General features: G+C 33.1%; 2 protein-coding genes across 23 annotated transcripts in view; one reads left to right on the forward strand and one right to left on the reverse strand.

Moving 5' to 3' along the window:
* slc39a11 (solute carrier family 39, member 11) overlaps window positions 1-15236 on the forward strand; it is a 224203-nt gene that overhangs the window by 40616 nt on the left and 168351 nt on the right. For 19 of the 22 annotated variants that reach the window (XM_087275587.1, XM_087275597.1, XM_087275590.1 and 16 more), the window contains one exon: window positions 13953-14065. In XM_087275587.1, the coding sequence (XP_087131713.1) occupies window positions 13958-14065 (108 nt within the window). In that variant the 5' untranslated portion in view covers window positions 13953-13957. Of the gene's footprint in view, window positions 1-12689; window positions 12720-13952; window positions 14066-15236 lie in introns of those variants that run through there. The other 3 variants (XM_087275582.1, XM_087275592.1, XM_087275602.1) reach the window with 1 other exon arrangement.
* Window positions 116-5736, reverse strand: LOC100333697 (somatostatin receptor type 2). Its single transcript, XM_087275605.1, has one exon. The coding sequence runs from the start codon at window positions 5439-5441 to the stop codon at window positions 4404-4406; it is 1038 nt and encodes a 345-aa protein (XP_087131731.1). The 5' UTR covers window positions 5442-5736; the 3' UTR covers window positions 116-4403.

Below are 15236 nucleotides of genomic sequence, written 5' to 3' on the forward strand. Positions count from 1 at the left end.
CCTCTTTAATCTGAAAACTTTTGACAACCTCCACATAAAACCCGTTTGGTAGGATGTGCTCTGAAAATTCATACATATTTTAATAATGCTTCCTTGAACAAAGAGAATGACACACTTTGTCATAAGCTGTGCTTTTTATTTGTTTATCATTGATGATCATTTACATGTGTGTAAAGTAGTATATTTTTGGAGATGTTTATAGGTGCAAATATTCTATGCAGTACAATGCTGGTTAAAAATATTGACATTTATTTTGATGATACACTTAAACCCAAAACACTGAATTTATTTATTTGTTTTTTTGTTTTTACAAATTTTTGATATGCTTCAGATAGCAAAATCTGAACTTATCTTCAGTTTTTTGGCACATAGGTTTCTCAAAACAGAACAAAACAAACAAAAAAAGACACACACAATAAAAAAACAAAACACAAAGCTAAACAAAAATAAAGACAAAAACAAAACACAAAATAAACAATATAAAGAACATAAAGAACATACAGCAAAACAATAAAATGCAAATAACTCAAACTGCAAAACAAAAACAAAAAAACACACAAAAACCAACAAACAATAAAACAAAACAAAACCTAAACGAAACAAAATGCCAAAAGCAAAAAACAAAACAAAAAAACAACACAAAAAACAAAAACCAGCAAACAAACTAAAAAAAATGCTAAAACAAAACGCTAAAATCTAAACCAAACAAACTAAAATAAAACGCACAAACCAACAAACAATAAAACAAAACAAAATGCAAGAGACAAACCAAAACGCAAAAAACTAAACAAAACAAAATGCAAAAACATAAACTAAATGCAAAAAACTAATGAAAACAAAAAAAAAAACGATGCAAAAATTGAAAAAAAAACGCAAAACTAAACAAAACAAAATGCAAAAAAGAAAACAAAATGCAAAAAGAAAACAAAAAACACAAATAAAATGCAAGTGACTAACCAAAACGCAAAAAATGAAACAACAAAATGAAAAAAATGCAAAAACAACTAAAATAAAACAAAATGCAAAAACAAAAAAAAAATAAATAAACAAAATCCGAAAAAAAACTAAATGCAAAAAACAATCAAAAATAAATGAAACAAAAAAGCCAAAAACTAAACAAAACAAAATGCAAAAAACAACACGAGTTGGAAAATAACACATCACAAACAAGCAAAAACTTTTAGAAGCATGATGTTTACAAAGAATGGTGGGAAAATACAAAAATAAACAAAAAAAGACTTTACCCTGTGTAGATCATCTTTATATACATTAATCCTCATGCATTTATATTGCTGTTGGTTATTTATTAACAATGTTTGAATTAAACATGAAATAAACGCAAAAATGGGTATTCAAGCATCAAAACAATAATGGAGTAACATAAAACTGAACTTGTCCCCTTTACTTTAGAAGGAATCCTATTTTATGACTTCCTATGCATAAATATAGTACATTATTACCCTGATTTACAAAACTCACCCACTAAAATACTATTCAGTCAAACAATTTGATCCATATACCATATATATAAACAAATTAGAGTATAAAAACAATATTTCTCTGAAGTGATGTTTGAGCTGTTGATGTCTTCTGTAAAATACTAATAGCATTTTATTCTAATTATAATATAAAAATGTGATCATTTAGAGCTTTTATTTTGCAACAAAATAAAAAAAGGCATGTTTTCATTTAACGTCATTATTAGATCCACAACTAGTCCCATAAATCAGAAGTTAAGTGTTCTTAAGCAGTCTCTCTACAGTACATGTTTTCCATAGCTGTATACACAGTTTGTCATTGGACTCATGGAAACACATGCTGATTTAAACCCGTGGCCATTATTAACATCTAATACATCAACCGTTTTCAAACAAATTCACAAAACCGCATTCCTTATTCATCTGTCATTTGGCAACAGTCACACGATTTCCTCAAATATTTGGTTCAAGCCGGATGCCATGACAACCGTGACATCATTCCCAAGTCCACAATTCGTCTGACGGGATGGCAGAATTGCATAATCATCCCTACAACACGGACCCTTGCTTTAACGTGGAAACCAACTTTGCCTTTGTGGTGAAAAAAAGCACCGTAGAGGGTGAGATATGGATCCGCCACTTATCAAGCCTCCGTCTGCTCATGCATTTCTTTTTTTTGCTCTGAAGCAAAACCTCACAGGCCTGTACTCTGTAGTGCACTACACTAATGTGGTATAGGAAGGAAGTGTTTTATGTTTATATATGTTAGGGAGAGCATTGCAACACAAACACTGCAGAAATATGTGATCCCGGAGCATGAAACCAGTCGTAAGAGTCTGGAGATTGAGATGCTTTATCTGAACGCTGAATAAATAAGCTTTACTGTGACGTATGACTTGTTGGGACACATATTTGGCTGAGATACAACTATTTGAAGATCTGCAATCTTGAAAAAATGCATTTTAAAGTTGTTTAAAAGAGATCATTTTAATAATAAACAATTCAGGACATTTACATAATTTCTTCACGGAAGATGAACTTTACTTAAAATTCCAATGATCTTTGGCTTAAAAGAAAATTCAAAAATTTTAACTCCATTCACCTTTTATATATATAAAAAAATTACAGTAATTTATAGTAAATACTACCATACAATAGTAAATTACTTTAATCTGTTGTGATGATTCTATAGTTGCTATGGTAACAAAAGTGCTATAGTAATTTGTTGTGGTCATTCTATAGTTGCTATGGTAACACAAGGACTACAGTCAATGTGGTGTGGTTATTCTGTTGTTGCTATGGTAACACAAGTACTATAGTAGTTAATCTGTTGCGGTAATTCTACAGTTGCTATGGTAATACACCAACTATAGTAATTGATCTCTTGTGGCAATTTCTATAGTTGCTATAGTAACACAAGGACTATAGTCAATGTGGTGTGGTTATTCTGTTGTTGCTATGGTAACACGAACTATAGTAGTTAATCTGTTGCAGTGATTCTACAGTTGTAATGGTAACACTAACTATAGTAGTTAATCTGTTGCGGTAATTCTACAGTTGCTATGGTAATACACCAACTATAGTAATTGATCTGTTCTGATTTCTATAGTTGATAAGGTAACACAGCTATAGTCATTAATCTGGTGTGATTATTCTGTTGTTGCTATGGTAACACTAGCTTCAGTAATTAATCTGTTGTTGATTCTACAGTTGCTATGGTAACGAACTATAGTAATTAATCTGTTGTGGTGATTCTATAGTTGCTACGGTAACAACAACTATAGTTTTTAATTTGTTGTGGTGATTCTACAGTCGCTATGGTAAAACAACCACTATAGTAATATAAACAGAACTATAATATAAACTACACTAAGAACTATAGTAGCTGTTGTAAAATACACCATAAGTGTAGAAAACTACAATACAGCAGTTTACTGTAGTAAAAACTATAGTACACTGTAAAATTGTGACTATTTTGCTCTACTTTAAAGTGAGTGATCCCAGTGCTTTTAAAGTGGTTAGTTGACTTTTAATGAAAATGAATGAAGTCATTGTAATAAAATTGTGAATGAATTATTTGCATAATTATGGAAATTAAGCTCAGTCAACTAAACTGTTCCAAGTTGCACTGTAAAAAATGCTGGGTTCCACACAATTCCTTCACATTGTCCCAACATGTATTGATTCAGTTAACTTAATCGCTTTTTACAAAATTTAAGTGGATTGAACATGAAACAATTAAGTTGTCCCAAACAAAAAACTTAATTAAATTGAACTAAATTGTTTTAAAACTAATTTCAAATTGGTTTAAATGAGCAACAAAAGTCATTTTTTGAGTGTACAATGGATTTACTCATAAATAAGTGGACAATTTGTTTCTTTTAAAGTAAGGTTACTAATCGCTTTTTACAGTGTACAGTATGCAGTAGTAGAAAAATAAGTGTTCCACACAATTGATTTGTGTTGAGACAACAAAGGAATTTAGTTAATTGATTAATATTTACAAATTTAAGTGTAATGAACATGAAACAATTAAGTTAAAACCCCTACATAATTGTTTAAGCTCATTTTAAGTAAGTAGCTTGAACAAACAACAAATGTCTTTTGTGTAAATACAATACACTTTACTATAGAATGATTCATCGCTATTACTATAATCTACTTGTATTTTCACATATTAGAATTTTCCAAAATATATACACGCACAAAAAAAAAAAAAAAAAAAAGATTTCTGTTGCTCTACTTATTTAATGCGCTGAGTCAACCCTATTCTTGCAGATTTTTTTGAACGGCTTAACTGTTTTATACTTCAGTTTGTTAAAACAATTACTTTAACGTAATAAATGTGTTGGGAGAGCATGAAGGAATTGTGAAGAACGCAGCATAAGACTGGTGCTTCCGATTCACGAAATTAAAACAAATGCATTACGCTAGCACGCTAACTCCTGGTGTGTTGGTGTCGTGCAGAACGTAGCCTTCAGTGTCTCTTTCGCAGGGCGTCGGGGAGCTTTTATGAGGACACAGGAGGGCACGGAAATGCCTCCGAAACGTTTCCGACAAACATGCGTATAATATAGGATTGGCGCAGCTCCAAGAGTACGACAGCAACACCACAAACTCAAATCCACGGGTGAAATCCAGAACCAGGTCCATTTGGTGCAGCGAGCAGAAGTTGAAGACGTAAAACGGCAACCAGCAGACGCCAAACACCAAAACCACCGCCACTACCATTTTGGTGACTTGTTTCTCCAAGTGGTGATTCTCCAGAGATGCTGAAGTTTGCCTGGCGTTTCTTAAAGTCACGACGAGCGCCGTGTAAAACACGATCATTATTGTGAACGGTAGAGCGAAGCCTAACACGAATGTGTAGCTGAGAAAAGCCAACCACCAAGAGTCAGACGCAACATGAGGGTCAACAGTGCACAATCCGTAATCTGCAGAAAAGTGAATCGCCATTGGAAGAACGGGAAATAAAGAGATGAACCACATCAATGTGGCGATAATCTTGGCTCTTTTTGGCGTTCGCCAACGTGCAAAGCGTAACGGATCCACCAGCGCCATATATCGGTCAACGCTCATCACTGTCAAGCAGAAAACACTTGTGAATTGATTGATGCCATCCAGAATCATAACCAGCTTGCAAACCGCACCTCCGAAAACCCATTGGTCTTGGAAGTTCTGTATAGCGATGAACGGCAGTCCGACCATGAAGAGTCCATCAGCCAACGCCAGATTGAATATATACACCGTGGTCGCCGAAGACATTTTATCCAGTTTCAAAATCGCAATGATGACCAGCGAGTTTCCAGACAGTCCCACAATGCATACTGCTAAATACAGCACGGCAATGGTGACACTGAAAGCATCAAAGTGTTGCTGGATGTAAACGTTGTTGATTATTCCTCTATCCACATCCAGAACTGATGCATTGTCCAGAAACATTCCCAAAGGCTCTGCTTCCATTTTTAAGCTTGCAACAAGAAGTGCATCCACCTGGTGCTTGAATGTTTCAGGAACCTCCCCGGTTGGTCTTCAACACAAATACGTGCCTTTAAGGGCTGGTAAGGATGTTTGTTGAAAGATTTAGACTCCAAAGCTGAAATCTACTGGGTGTTGGACCCTCCTGGTGAGATCTTATATATCCAAGTGTGTGTGTGTGTGTGAGGTTATTCGCCGATAAGCTACGCCGGCTCGTTCCAATCCGCTGTTATGAGGTTTCCAGGGTGCCATCTGTTACAATACTTTTGTTTTCATAACTAAACACTCCTGTCAGAAGGTCCTCTTTCTCTCTTTCACACACTCCCTCCGGTTGCGCTTTTCTCTCTCCACCCTCTGCTTTAGTTCAGTGGGGGGTCAATCCAAGCCCATCGACCCCCAAACTTTCCCAATGCGGATGAGTGATGAATCCCGCCTGTCTCCCTCTGCTTGTTTTAATGTGCTGCGCTCGGTGGAAGGTTATTTATTGTTTTGCATTTCTTAAATTAGTTGGTAACACTTAGGTTGGTAGCAGCACTTACTAATGCAACCCTATACTACAACACTGTTTAATGCATATGAATAAACAATGAACAATACATTCATGACAGTGTTTGTGCTCATGTTGGTTATGGAAAAAGTTGTTCATTGTTAGTTCACAGTGCATTAACTAATGTTATCATGTATGAATTTGGATGTTAATAATTCCTTAATAAATGATGAACTAATGATTAAAGTTTTATCAGACTTAGCTGAACACATCCAGTGTCAACCAGAGCAAAGTTTAGTGTTAGCATAGTTTACATTAACTCTCGTTCAAAACTGTCAAAACAATTAAAAACAAACACCGAATCCAAAACCACACAGATTCAACTTGAAGAAAAAAATCAAATGATTAAGAATCCAGATGAACGTCTTCATATTAAAGATCATGCCCTGTAAAAGCCATGAGTTTGCCATGAATAGTGATTTAAACATGTTGCTTTTAACCGATGAGTTGATTTTTACTTTGAGTAAACCTGTTAATAATTATTTAATAAAGTGAGTAAACCTGTTGCTTTTAAAGCCATTAGTTGACTTTACTTGAGTGAGTAAACCTGTTGACTTAATACAGTGAGTAAACCTGTTCCTTTTTAAGCGATTAGTTGACTTAAGTGAGTAAACCTGTTGTTTTTAAAGCCATTAGTTGACTTGAGTAAACCTGTTCCTTTTTAAGCGATTAGTTGACTTAAGTGAGTAAACCTGTTGACTTAAAACAGTGAGTAAACCTGTTGCTTTTTAAGCGATTAGTTGACTTAAGTGAGTAAACCTGTTGTTTTTAAAGCCATTAGTTGACTTGAGTAAACCTGTTCCTTTTTAAGCGATTAGTTGACTTAAGTGAGTAAACCTGTTGACTTAATACAGTGAGTAGAGCTGTTCCTTTTTAAGCGATTAGTTGATTTAAGTGAGTAAACCTGTTGTTTTTAAAGCCATTAGTTGACTTGAGTAAACCTGTTCCTTTTTAAGCGATTAGTTGACTTAAGTGAGTAAACCTGTTGACTCAATACAGTGAGTAGAGCTGTTCCTTTTTAAGCGATTAGTTGATTTAAGTGAGTAAACCTGTTGTTTTTAAAGCCATTAGTTGACTTGAGTGAACCTGTTCCTTTTTAAGCGATTAGTTGACTTAAGTGAGTAAACCTGTTGACTCAATACAGTGAGTAGAGCTGTTCCTTTTTAAGCGATTAGTTGACTTAAGTGAGTAAACCTGTTGACTTAATACAGTGAGTAGAGCTGTTCCTTTTTAAGCGATTAGTTGATTTAAGTGAGTAAACCTGTTGTTTTTAAAGCCATTAGTTGACTTGAGTAAACCTGTTCCTTTTTAAGCGATTAGTTGACTTAAGTGAGTAAACCTGTTGTTTTTAAAGCCATTAGTTGACTTGAGTAAACCTGTTGCTTTAAGCGATTAGTTGACATAAGTGAGTAAACCTGTTGTTTTTAAAGCCATTAGTTGACTTGAGTAAACCTGTTCCTTTTTAAGCGATTAGTTGACTTAAGTGAGTAAACCTGTTGTTTTTAAAGCCATTAGTTGACTTGAGTAAACCTGTTGCTTTTTAAGCGATTAGTTGACATAAGTGAGTAAACCTGTTGTTTTTAAAGCCATTAGTTGACTTGAGTAAACCTGTTCCTTTTTAAGCGATTAGTTGACTTAAGTGAGTAAACCTGTTGACTTAATACAGTGAGTAGAGCTGTTCCTTTTTAAGCGATTAGTTGACTTAAGTGAGTAAACCTGTTGTTTTTAAAGCCATTAGTTGACTTGAGTAAACCTGTTCCTTTTTAAGCGATTAGTTGACTTAAGTGAGTAAACCTGTTGCTTTTAAAGCCATTAATTGACTTAAGCGAGTAAACCTGTTCCTTTTAAAGCCATTAGTCGACTTAAGTGAGTAAACCTGTTGCTTTTAAAGCGATTAGTTGACTTAAGTGAGTAAACCTGTTGCTTTTTAAGCGATTAGTTGACTTAAGTGAGTAAACCTGTTGCTTTTTAAGCGATTAGTTGACTTAAGTGAGTAAACCTGTTCCTTTTTAAGCGATTAGTTGACTTAAGTGAGTAAACCTGTTCCTTTTAAAGCCATTAATTGACTTAAGTGAGTAAACCTGTTCCTTTTAAAGCCATTAATTGACTTAAGTGAGTAAACCTGTTCCTTTTAAAGCCATTAGTCGACTTAAGTGAGTAAACCTGTTGCTTTTAAAGCGATTAGTTGACTTAAGTGAGTAAATCTGTTGCTTTTAAAGCGATTAGTTGACTTTACTTAATACAGTGAGTAAATCCATTGCTTTTTAAAATGATTAGCTGACATTACTTGGTGAGTAAACCTACGGCCTTAATTATTATGTCAGTGAATTATGCTCATAATTATTGAAATAAAGTTAACTTAATCATTCCAAGTTAAACCAGATTTTCACTCTTTTAAGTAAAGTCAGCTTGTTGCTTTTAAAGTAACATATTTCCTCACTTTTTAATGTAAAGTAGCTACCCGCTCTTTAACGTTTGAATGTAGTTCAACATGTCGAGTTTACATTTTTTGGCAAATGAAGATCTGCTGTAAAAGCGCATCTGACACGGGTCAAAATCACTGCTCATAAATTCTGAAAATGATTCTTCTTTTTGCTAATTATTATTTTATTTCAGTGACTGGTGTTAGTTTTAGTTCATTTTGCACTTTAAGTTAGTTTTGCTGTTTGTTCAAACTAATTTAAATGAGCTGAAATGACACATTTCTTGTTTTTTTGATGGACAACTTGCTTTGTTCAATCCACTTACATTTGTAAAAACAATTACGTTAACTTGATTAATTTGTGTTAGGAGAACATGAAGAAAGTGTGTGGAACCCAGTGCTTTTTTTTCCATTTACCCTGAGTGACTTACTTTATTTCAGTCAACAAAAATGTTTATAATGCTTTTACGACTTTGTTTACTAATGACCTTTCGGGCAACACGGTGGCTCAGTGGTTAGCACTGACGCTTCACAGCAAGCAGGCCGCTGGTTCGAGTTCCAGCTGAGCCAGTTGGCATTTCTATGTGAAGTTTGCATGTTCTCCCTGTGTTGACATGGGTTTCCTCTGGGTGCCCTGATTTCCCCCACAGTTTAAACACGTGCTCAATAGGGGAATTGATGAACTACGTTGACCGTAGTGTGTGTATGAATGTTTCCCAGTACTGGGTTGCAGCTGGAAGAGCATCCACTGTGTAAAACATATGCTGGGTAAGTTGGCGGTTCATTCCACTGTTGAATAAAGAGACTAAGCAAAAGGAGAATGAATGAATGAATGAATGAATATAACCTTTGTTTCTCACTGATTGTCTTTGTTTGTTGCCGGGTGAATCATTTATCACACACACACACAAGGCCTCGGTGGGTGGAAAATGGTCCAGATGAAAGGCTGAGAGTAATAAATGATGATGATCTTAGTGCTGTTCCTCCTCGGACACGCATTGTTGAAATACCGCAGATCAGTCTCAGTGTGTTTGTCTCCAGAGATGCTGGAAAACAGACCCCCGCGGAGCTGAGCCTTGCAAAGTAACTATTACTGTCATTCGATTACACTCTAAAGAATGTCCGGAAATGAGCAGCTTTCCATATTTTGTGGTTCATGTTTTTATTTTTCCCAATTTAGTTATTGCATTATGGGAACTTTATCTTTCTTTTAACAACTTTTATTATTGAAAATTTAATTTATTGACATTTTTAATAGTTTAAAGTGCTAAATTGTCTGGGTTGGTGTTGTATATTACGGTACAAAAAAAACTTGTAATAAACTGCCAGCGCATTCTGCTGTTTTACTGTCATATTTCTATGCATTTATTTATATTTCCTGCTGCTATAACCAACTATTCCAGCATATGTTTTACTCAGTGGATACCTTTCTAGCTGCAACCCAGTACTGGGAAACACCTATACACACTCATTCACACAAGCACTCATACACTATTGCCAATTTAGTTGATCAATTCCCCTATACTGCATGTGTTTGGACTGTAGGGTAAACCGGAGCACCCAGAGGAAACTCACGCCAACACGGTGAGAACATGCAAACTCCACACAGAAGCGCCAACTCACCTGGTCGGGACTTGAACCAGCAACCTTCTTGACTCTTATGCAATATTGTTTTGGAGGTTTTTACTTCTAGGTCCACGAAGTCATTCATTGGGAACATTTCCCTTGGCATGCATCTGTAAACTTGGGGAAAATAGGCTTTGCATGCAGGCTGAGCATGGTTAGAAGTGTTTTAAAGAGCCTCCAGTGTGTTTTCGTGTAGCTCAAGACAGGTCTCCAGCACTGGCCAATAAATCTACATGGCCAGCATTTGGTTTCACTGTTCTGGGCTGGAGTTTTGCTGTACATGTTAAATAGGAACATGCTGGAATTACCAACACCATGCTGCAATGTCTAAAAGCATGGGAAAGAAATCAAGAACCCTTCATTTAAAAGAGTTGTAAGGGGGGTAGTTCACCCAGAAAAATGAAAATGCTGCCATTTCCTCATCCTCCACTCCACTTGAGTTTCTTTCTTATAATCACGAAGGAAAATATACTGTAGGAAAAAAACAACCATTGACTTTCATAATATTTTTTTATGCCTAATATGAATGCCAATAGTTGACATTTACCAACTTTGAGAATTTTTTTCTCAGTATTTCCTATAACATTTTTTTTTCTGGAGAGTCTTATTTGTTTTATTTTGGTTAGACTTAGATTTTAATTTTTTTAAACCATTTTAAATAAAATTACCCCCCTTGAGCAATATTTGTTTTGGATTGTCTCCAGAACAAAGCACTGTTATACAATGACTTGCCTGATTACCCTAACTTTACCCTAATTACCCTAGTGAAGCCTTTAAATGTCACTAAGCTGAAAACTAGTCAAATATCTAGTCAAATATGCTGTCATCATGATGAAGATAAAATAGATCAGTTATTAAAACCATTATGATTAGAAATGTGCTGAATTTTCTCTTTGTTAAACAGAAATTGGGGAAAAATATGCAGGAGGGTGAATAATTATGACTTCAGCTGTATATAGTCACTCACAGGTCACTTTATTAGGTACATTAATCCTCAGTGCATTCACACCTATTTTGACTCGAAAGAAAAACGTATATAATTGTTAAATCCATATACATTACAATTTTCTAAGGATTTATAAATCTCAAAGAAAATAACCTTGTTTTTAGATCTTTTAATAGCAATTTTTATGATATAAACAATTTTATTCAGCTTAAAACGGGGATCACTGATGCTATTCTAAGAGCTGACGTTATCAGAGGAGAAGTGTGATCAAATAAATGAGAACAGATTACAGATAACAGGAGAATAATAACTGAGAAATGAAAACGAATTAATTAAAGAACATGACATATCAAAAGACAAAGGAACGGGAGATGGGAGAATGCTGCTTGAATATAAAAATATAAAAGTGAAACAATCTGAGAATTACTTTTATTTCAGTAACTTATTCATTATTCCACATAGAAGCATCACTGTATCAACTAGTATTTGTTTTTATTGATTTTTGTTAAGGATTTGCATGTTTTAATTAATACCTGCAATTTATTTATTTATTTGTTCAGGTTATCCGGTATTAATGTTATCAGGTATTGTAGGTAATAATTAAATTATTTGTTCAGGTTATTGGGTATTTATTTATTTTATTTATTCTTTTATTTCTTTCAGGTTTTGCAGGTATTAATTTAGGTTAATAAGCATTTACTTTTTTTTATTTGTTTAGGTTATCAGGTATTTATGTTATCAGGTATTGTAGGTAATAATTAATTTATTTGTTGAGGTTATTGGGTATTTATTAATTTATCTATTTATCAGGTATTGCCGGTATCAATTTATTAATCATCTTATTAATTTATTTTATTAGGTTATCAGGCATTTATTTATCTATTTATTTGTTCAGGCTATCAGGTATTTATTTATGTTATCAGGTATTGTAGGTAATAATCAGCTAGTTAATTGATTTAATTATTCAGGTTATTAGCCATTTGGTAATTTGATATTTATTTATTTATTTATTCATCAGGTATTGCAGGTATCAAATTAATCAATTTATTTATTCAGATTATTAGGCATTTATTTAATTATTTAATTCAATTTTTTTAAAATATTTAATCTATTTAGCTATTTGTTTAGGTTATCAGGCATTTATTTGTTTTTTTATTGAGGTATTGCAGATATTTTATTTAATTTGCCAAACTTTTCCAAATAGTCAATTAAATATAGTGTTTTTTTTTAAATATTATTTCTTTAGTGTTTATTTATTAATCAAATGACTAAAGCATAATTTTCGTCACTTGCGTATTGATTTATTTAATCAAATCAAATAAAAATAAAGATTGTCAAAATAATAATATTTTATGATGAAATGTCATTATTGCTTGTTTATTTATTTAATGATCCATCCATCAGTCAAAAAATAAATAAATCATATTTTCTGCTCATGATTTGAGATTTTCTCCATCTGGCATGTTTTATATTATTCTATTTAATGTTATTTCACTACTCGATGTTATATTAGCTCAGTGCTTAGTTGCAGCAAACATTAGTTTTACTGTTCATGTAAATCCCATGCAAAATATGCGATAAAACCTGTTGAAGAGTAGCTGACGTGTTCACTTTAAAAATCGAATCAGCCAATAGGAGCCCGAGAAGGGCGGGGATATGTGCCGAAACACAGACACGTGTACAATGCGAAGCAGGAAGTGCTTCACTCGGTGCCTGTAAACAGTAAGTTCAAGTCACTGATACTAATAATTAATGTATTATGCGGTAGAAATACAAATGAATGAATGAAAACAAACGACTAATCGCTTATCAATGCGTTCGGTTTCTGTTACGTAGCGCTGAAATGTTTAAACGCGAGAGCTGACGATAATCTTTAGCAGATAAAGTTTCCAAGAGTCTGTCAGCCTGTCGTACTTCATTACTTTATTTGTGTATTTTAGTTTGTTTATTAACTGTTATTACATTAGAAAATGCGCTTTGTTGCAAACAAATGCTTCCTCCAAACACGTTTGAAGCATATGTAGTGTTGTTAAAGTGTTTATTAGTTGATTCAAGCATTGACAGATGTTTGCATTTAAAACTGACATATTTAATATACATATTGCAGATATTATTACGTTAAAGTAATTATAAATATAAGGAGCCTGCCATTAAACGAGCCTTAGATCTATACTGTAAATATATATGTTAATTAACAGGTTATGTATTTCGTTCTTTACATTTAATCCTGTTTGTTTATGATTTTTGACTTTTAACGTTGAAAATTCAATTCTGCAATTTAATAAAGTGACTATTACTTTAATGTTAGTAGTTTGAAACAATATATTGCATATTAAATAATATATAGAGAACCAAGTTTGTACTGAAATTGTACTGACAGTTTATTACCTGGTTTTTGTATAGTAATTTACAACACCAAGTGAAAGAATATATCATATAATGCCAATAATAATCACTTTTTTAAACTTCTCAATATTAAAAGTCATAGGAGAACAGATCTGGACCTTGCAGTGAAAGTTAAAAGGATACATAAATAATAATAATAAATCAGAAATTGATAATTGAAATTGAAAATTGTTAGCTTGTGTTTTTAGTTGTTAAGTTAACCTATTAGATTGTTACAAATTTAAGTGGAAAAAAGTCTCCAAAAAGTCAAGCATTGTGTTGTTTCAGCTAATTTTATATAAATAGTTTGAACAAATAGCAAACATCTTTTCTTTTGAGTATGTAAATAACCGCTTTAATCGATATAAGCTGTGGTGTTTCATTGTCCTGTATTTGCAGACACCCTGGATAAACAGGATCTGCTCTCTCACACACACACACACACACACACACACACACACACACACACACACACACACACACACACACACACACACACACACACAAAGATATAGACACGTCTCTCTCTGTGAGTGTATTGAATGCAGTGTGTCCTGATTTTCTCCACAGACAGCATGTTTCCAGGCCTCAGTCCGCTGGTTCAGGCCCTGCTGGGGACTCTGTTCACCTGGGCGCTGACTGCAGCTGGAGCCGCACTGGTCTTCATCTTCTCCAGCAGACAGGTGAGCAGATCCTGATCTCCACAGCTGTGCTGATGCACATTAATATCATGCAGAGACTCGGAGAAATGAGAACGTTCACTCAAATCTGCTCGCTTCTTTAGAGGAATTAAGAAGATATTTTGAGGAATATTTGGTGTCATATATAGATGTGATTGAAGTTTTTTAATAGTTCCATTTTCGCTTTATATTTATATATCTATTTTTTATTATCATTATTTAAATATAGTATTTGTATTGCATATCATATATTATAAATTATATTTATTCATTCATTCAATTTTCTTCAGCTTAGTGCCTTTATTTATTAGGGGTCACCACAGCGGAATTAACTGTCAACTATTCCAGCATTTGTTTTACACAGCTGATGCCCTTCCAGCTGCAACCCAGTACTGGGAAAATTATAAATCATACGTACATTATAAAGTTTAAGTTCCATTTGGCTTATTTAATTACCATAATAATTTTAAGGTATTTTTTTTCCTAAATAATTTTTCATGTTATTATTATTATTATTATTATTATTTACACTTTTTAAGTGTGTGTGTGTGTGTGTGTGTGTGTGTGTGTGTGTGTGTGTGTGTATGAATTTTTGTAAAAAATGTTACATTTAATTTCATACATTTTTATTTAACTTAATGTATTTTATTTCCACTAAAATATTCAAGTAGCTTTAGTTATTTTAGTACATCTAATAAAAATACATGAACATAAAACATATTTCCTTGGCCAATAGCTGAAACAAAATACGCTAAAGGCTTTTTGATATTTTTTCGTTTACTTCGGTTAAAGATTATTTCTTATTTTTTCTTATTATTGTAATTTTAAAATATTTCATTTGTGGTTCCCCTCCCACCCCAAGATTTTGCATTAAATATGTTGTTGTTGTTGTGTTTTTTATATATATATATATATATATATATATATATATATATATATATATATATATATATATATATATATATATATATATATATATATATATATATTATTATTATTATTATTATTATTATTATTATTATTAAATAAATGTATTATATTATGTATTCAATAATTCGTTTTCTGTTCGGCTTAGTCCCTTTATTAATCAGGGATCACCACAGCGAAATGAACCGCCAAATTATCCTGGATATGTTTTATGCTTCCTTTCAGTCGCTACCCATCACTGGGAAGC

The sequence above is a fragment of the Danio rerio genome, chromosome 12 (genome assembly GCF_052040795.2).
Source record: "Danio rerio strain M-AB ecotype USA chromosome 12, GRCz13ab, whole genome shotgun sequence".
Taxonomy (NCBI): domain Eukaryota; kingdom Metazoa; phylum Chordata; class Actinopteri; order Cypriniformes; family Danionidae; genus Danio; species Danio rerio.